The sequence below is a fragment of the Rhinopithecus bieti genome, unplaced genomic scaffold (genome assembly GCF_001698545.2).
Source record: "Rhinopithecus bieti isolate Rb0 unplaced genomic scaffold, ASM169854v2 scaffold_41082, whole genome shotgun sequence".
In the NCBI taxonomy this organism is placed as follows: Eukaryota; Metazoa; Chordata; class Mammalia; order Primates; family Cercopithecidae; genus Rhinopithecus; species Rhinopithecus bieti.
This window is the reverse complement of record NW_016817890.1, coordinates 695,840-702,311: the sequence shown is the minus strand read 5'-3', so window position 1 is coordinate 702,311 and position 6,472 is coordinate 695,840. Positions and strand designations below refer to the sequence as shown.

Below are 6,472 nucleotides of genomic sequence, written 5' to 3'. Positions count from 1 at the left end.
CCGGGAGGTGATGCAGGTGGAGGTGGGGCCCTCGCTGCTCCGCCGCCCTCGCTTGCCCAAGCCCTGCCCGCAGTGATGAGTGGGGAGCTGCCCCTCCAGCACCCACCCACTGTGCTCGTCGCTTCCCTCTTTGCAGGTATCCGCCCCCAGATCATGAACGGCCCCCTGCACCCCCGCCCCCTGGTGGCGCTGCTGGACGGCCGCGACTGCACTGTGGAGATGCCCATCCTGAAGGACCTGGCCACTGTGGCCTTCTGTGACGCGCAGTCCACACAGGAAATCCACGAGAAGGTGGGCCCGCCCTGCCCGGCCAGGGGCTGCACTGACCTTGGGCAGTTTCCTCCCCGGCCCTCCCCAGCATCCCCCCATTAGGTCACCCCGAGTCACCGACAGGCCCCAAAACCCCTGTTCCCTGCTTTCCTACTGAACTCCCCTGCCTCGGGTTCAAGGGCACTAGGGCCAGGAGACCAGGCCAAGGGGTGCCCGTGGGCTGCCCGGGGTGGGGCTCCGACCCTGTGCTCTGTTCCCACGCAGGTTCTAAACGAAGCCGTGGGTGCCATGATGTACCACACCATCACCCTCACCAGGGAGGACCTGGAAAAGTTCAAGGCCCTGAGAGTGATCGTGCGGATAGGCAGTGGCTACGACAACGTGGACATCAAGGCTGCCGGCGAGCTCGGTGAGTGCGAGGCTGCACTGGCTGCCTGGAGTTGTCCGGAGCTCCGTGGGCTCTGCGTGGGTGGGCTTGGAGAAGCAGCTGGAACTGGGACACGGAGCAGCCGTTTCTGGCTGTAGCAAGGTGGCTGCCTGCAGGGCGGGCTGTGGAGCACCTTGCCGGCCCTGCCTTCACATGGCGCGGGTAGGATTGTCCCTGCTGGCTGCTGTGTGGGGTCTGCTGGGCTGTGATGATGCATCTCTGCCCTCGGGGCAACACCGAGCTGCTGCTGGCTCCATCTGGAAACACCCAGCGCCACCTCCAGAGGGGAGAATGCGACTGGCCACATGTCCCCTAAACCACCCTTGCTGGGTGCATCCCCTAAACTACCCCAGCTGGGTACACAGCTCCAGACCCCTGTCCACACAGGAACCTGGGCCTCCCGCTCTGGGAGCGCAGCCCTAGCAGCATCTGACCCAGGTCGGCACCAAAGAAAGGTAGACCCCCCTGCCCAACACAGCTGATGACAGAGGCTTCCAAAGAAAAGCAGAGGCACAGGCGCGATCCCGGAGTTGGGGGCTTCAGAGCTGCTCATTGCACCCCTTGCCACAGGCGCTGGGGCTGTGTTGAGGGGCCTCTGCCCAGCGCCCGGTGTGAGCCCATGAGGGCTGAGTGCAGAGGCATGAGGAGCAGACCACTGTCATCGAGCGTCCTCGGGAGAGGGCCAGGTGGGTGCTGTGCTTGGTCTGTGTTTGGAACATGCTACCCCTGCACTTTGTTTTTGTTTTTGTTTATGTTTTTTTTTGAGACGGAGTCTCGCTCTGTCGCCCGGGCTGGAGTGCAGTGGCCGGATCTCAGCTCACCGCAAGTTCCGCCTCCCGGGTTTACGCCATTCTCCTGCCTCAGCCTCCGAGTAGCTGGGACTACAGGCGCCCGCCACCTCGCCCGGCTAGTTTTTTGTATTTTTTAGTAGAGACGGGGTTTCACAGTGTTAGCCAGGATGCTCTCGATCTCCTGACCTGGTGATCCGCCCGCCTCGGCCTCCCAAAGTGCTGGGATTACAGGCTTGAGCCACCGCGCCCGGCCGATAAAGACTCTTAATTGAAACAATTTCCCCAGGGGCTCTCTGTACTATTCTCTGCTTAGCCTAAATGAAAGGATCTAATCTATAGAGGCCAACAGTCCCAAACTTTTGGAATCTCCTCTGAATGCAACTCAAAATGATGACACACAAATTGAATTCATCCCTCAAAATAAAATTGTGTGACATAAAAAGCATTTTGGGACAAATAGGAACTGAAAAAATAGTCCTGCAAAAAAACAGAACCAAAACTAGTAGCAGTATCTTATAAACCGGTAACATGTTAGTTACAGCCAGAAATAAAAATTAAACTATATAAATGCAAAGTGGTATCCTGAACTGGATCCTAGAATAGAAAAAAGATATTAGTAGAAAAAATAGTAAAATCGGAATAAAGTCTGGAATCTAGTAAACAGTAATGAGCTGCATTCAGAGGAGATTCCAAAAGTTTGGGACTGTTGGCCTCTGTAGATTTAGATCCTTTCATTTAGGCTAAGCAGAGACTAGGACAGAGAGCCCCTGGGGGAAGTGGGGGAATATATATATATAATACCAACACACACTTACTAGAATGTCTAAAATAAAAATTTAAAAACTGGCCAAATGCTGGCAAGGATGCAGAACAACAAGAACTCTGTACAACTAGAACAATGTACGATTAGAAATTGTACGCTGCTGGTGGGAACGCAAAATGGTACAGTACAACCAGTCATAGAAAGCAGTTTGGCAGTTCCTTATAAAGGTAAACACACACTTACTATACAACCCTGCAATCCCATTTTGAGGTATCTACCTAAGTGAAAAGAAGACTTACGTTCACATAAAAACCTGTATGTAAATGTGTACAGTAGCTTGTTCATATATATGCCAAAGACTGGAAACAACTCCAATGCCCTTCAAACTGGCACATGAATAAACTGCAGTATACCCATACAATGGAATACTATACAGTAAATCACAGAACAATCTGGATGAAACTCAAATGCATTATGCTAAGTGAACGAAGCCAGACTCAAAAGCCTACATATTGTATAATTCCATTTATATCACATAACTACAAGAACAGAAAACAGATCAGTGGTTGCCAGTGTTGGGGATGGGAAAAAAGGTTGACTATAAAGACGCACAAGGGATCCTTTTTGGGACTGATGAAACTATTCTATATCTTTTTTTTCTTTTTGAGACACAGTTTCACTCTATTGTCCAGGCTGGAGTGCAGTGGCGTGATCTCGGCTTACTACAACCTACACCTCCTGGGTTCATGCAATTCTTCTGCCTCAGCCTCCCAAGTAGCTGGGACTACAGGCACGTGCCACCATGCCCAGCTAATTTTTTTTTTTTTTTTTTTTTTTGTGAGATGGTGTCTTCCTCTGTCACCCAGGCAGGAGTGCAGTGGCGCGATCTTGGCTCAATGCAACCAACCTCCACCTCCTGGATTCAAGCAATCTTCCCACCTCAGCCTCCCGTGTAGCTGGGATTACAGGCATGTGTCACCATGCCTGGTTAATTTTTTTGCATTTTTAGTAGAGACAGCATTTCACCATGTTGCCCAGGCTGGTCTTGAACTCCTGAACTCAAGTGATCCACCTGTCTCGCCCTCCCAAAGTGATGGGATTACAGGTGTGAGCCATTGCACCCAGCCCGATTTTTGTATTTTTAGTAGAGATGGGGTTTTACCATGTTGGCCAGGCTGGGCTTGCACTCCTGACCTCAGGTGATCCACCCACCTTGGCCTCCCAGAGTGCTAGGATTACAGATGTGAGCCACTACACCTGGCCCTCTATATCTTGATGTGGTTTTACAAAATTGTATGAATCTGTGAAACTTACAGAACTGTTTGTTTAAAAGAATTAACTGTATGTAAATTATACCTCAAAAGTTATAACAGGATCTACTTAAGATTTTTAGAAAAAAAATCACATATGAAGCTGCATAAAATTCTATGACTGTAATACGAACAAATGAAATTATAAACATAGTTAGACCACAGTTTTTTTATGAGTACAGAGATCTGAAATGTTGGCTAACAAAATTATAAACATAGTTGGAACAATAAACGGTTTATTTATGAGTAACAAGATCTGAAACATTGGCAGATAAAACTACAAAAACAGTTGGATCAACAGTTTATTTATGAGTACAGAGATTTGAAATGTAGGCTCTATTACCTGTTATCATAACAGAAGAATTTTCCATTACATAGATGACTTAAGGTCAAATTGTAAAATTCTTATTTTTATTCTAAATGTGACTACCTTCAGATACCCTTTCCTTATTTAAATTGAAATGGTGGAAGAATTCTACCCTATCTTAAACACTAGAGGTAGAACTATACAACATACAATTATTCAGAAACAATTATACCTAAAATAGAAGTTAGTACTCATTTAAAAGAGATCTTAGACTTTCAATCTCCAGAACTGTGAGAAAATACATGTGTTATTTTAGCCACCCATTCTTTGGTATTCTGTTAGGGCAAACCAAGTGGACTAATATAATATAGTTCACATAACCTTACTTTAGCTATTTAGACATGGCTTTCTTTAGTTCTTTGAACTTTTTTTTTTTGAGAAATGAGGTCTTGCTCTGTCACCCAGGCTGTAGTGCAGTGGCAATTCTTCCACTCAGTAAGTGCAAGCCACCATACCAGGCCCTTTAAACATAATTTAAATGGCTGATTTAAAGTCTTTGCCTAATATTAAAGTCCAACATTTGGGCTTCCTCAGGGTGCACTTTCTATTTTACTGCTTTCTCTCCTATGTGTGGACCATACTTAAGTAGTTTTTTGCATGCTTTGTAATAGTATCTTGAAAACTAAACATTTTAAATAATGTAATGTGACAACTCGGAAAATCAGATTCTTCCCCTACCAGGTATTTGTTGTTACTACTGTTTACTGTTGTTACTGTTTATTGTTGTTTCTTTTAGTGACTTTCCTGAACTAATTATCTAAAATATTACTTATCTATCATATGTGGTCACTAAAGTCTCTGCTGTTCGTTTGTGATCAGCTAATGACTGGGCAGAGACTTCCTTAAATGCTTACCAGTATAAGTCTCAGTGTGTATTGACAGGCTCCCTACCATGTGTTAGGGCATACCTTTCACACTCAGCCAAGTGGTTTACAACTTTTCCTTAGCCTTTACTTCTTGCTTGCACAAAGCCTAGAGATTAATCAGAACTGACAGCTTAGGACCTTCTTAGTTCTTTCCTAAGCATGCAGCACACAGCCCTACACATGCACATAGCCTTCTAGATTCCCAGAAATATACCAGAGCTTCTTAAATTTCCTTATGAACATCTAATTTCCCAGCTTTTCCTTTTAAGCTTCTTGGTTAACCTATTATTTGATTTAACTATTCACTGTCACTCAAGATGGTGAGCACTCAAGTTGTTCAACAATTGCCTTTGATTGTTTTCAATAAACACTCCAGGGTGGAAAGGCTGTTTGTACTGAGCTTCAAGTCAGGTCAGATACAGATGGTCTTGTGAATGAGGTTTTTCAAGGAACCAACAGCTAAGTAAAATAATGACAACTCTGGGAATGGAGCTTTGAAGAACTCTAAACTCAATCTATCCCTTCCAGTGGCTGTTTTTCACCATGATTGGAGGCTGTTGGTTTTCAAGGCTACTGAGGAGCTAGAGGGAAAAGGGCAAATTAAAATGCCACAAAGTTTGCTGTTTTGGCCAAGATTCAGTCATTTCTCTTGAATAAATGCTCCCAGATTGCTGCAATTGATAAATATTCCAGGTACCCTTCAGTTCTTCATATTTGTTTACCTGGAGTCTGCTACATTTCTGAAACTTCTGCATACACTTTTGGCTGTGATTTCTTCTCCCATTTTTCCCATCAATTTGGTCTCACTGTTTCCTATCTTTCAGAAATCCATTAAAGTCCCATCAGCTGAAAGCCTACTTTCTTGATTTAATACCTTTAAAAAAAAAATCTGACATACTTACTAACATATCCACTCAGAATCCTTTGTACTCAGAGCCCTGCTAAAGTAGACACAAATATCCAGCAGACCTACACTCAGCTAACCTCTCTTAAGGCTCCCTTTAGTGTGATCCTAAGAGAGCCTTTCAGGTCTCACAACTTAGGCAACAGCACAAATCACACTTCCGTAACCAGAAAAACTGCAACCACCTACACCTCCCTGATGGGACTTTCTGTAGACAGATAAAAACCATCACCATACTGGTCAATACCTTCCACAAATAAATAGTGCAGCCAACTGACTGCGGTAAAGTTGGGGAATTCTTCTGGCTACTTTGTTCCAGAGGCATGACTAACATATCATAGTATTATCCACTGTAGGACTATTTATAGTAACTTTACACTTAACAAAACACTACCAGAACTTACTGAGAAAGTTGCTTTTTAAAATATATACATATATTTAGGCTCCACCAAATTCTTAACAGAAAAAAATAACAGTTTACCAGAAACAGACTCTTGGCCAGGAGTGGTGGCTCACGCCTGTAATCCCAGCACTTTGGTAGGCCGAGGTTGGTGGATCACTTGAGGTCAGGAGTTCAAGACCAGCCTGGTCAACATGGTAAAACTCCGTCTCTACTAAAAATACAAAAATTAGCCAGGCATGGTGGCACGTGCCTGTAGTCCCAGGTGGAGGTTGCAGTGAGCTGAGATTGCACCACTGCACTCCAGCCTGGGTGACAGAGCAAGACGGGAAGGGGAGGGGAGGGGGAAGGGAAGGGGGAAGGGAAGGGGGAAG

General features: G+C 45.5%; 2 protein-coding genes and 1 pseudogene across 2 annotated transcripts in view; 2 read left to right on the top strand and 1 right to left on the bottom strand.

Annotated features, from left to right (window-relative positions):
* EYA3 (EYA transcriptional coactivator and phosphatase 3) overlaps window positions 1-6,472 on the bottom strand; it is a 130,432-nt gene that overhangs the window by 110,998 nt on the left and 12,962 nt on the right. The window lies entirely within an intron of this gene.
* Window positions 18-1,475, top strand: LOC108518191 (C-terminal-binding protein 2-like). Its single transcript, XM_017856416.1, has 2 exons — window positions 18-291; window positions 535-1,475. Exons 1-2 carry the CDS (start codon window positions 76-78, stop codon window positions 793-795), a joined length of 477 nt encoding a protein of 158 aa, XP_017711905.1. The 5' UTR covers window positions 18-75; the 3' UTR covers window positions 796-1,475.
* The window catches only part of LOC108518144 (cytochrome c oxidase subunit NDUFA4 pseudogene), a 36,601-nt pseudogene continuing 30,979 nt past the window's right edge, over window positions 851-6,472 (top strand).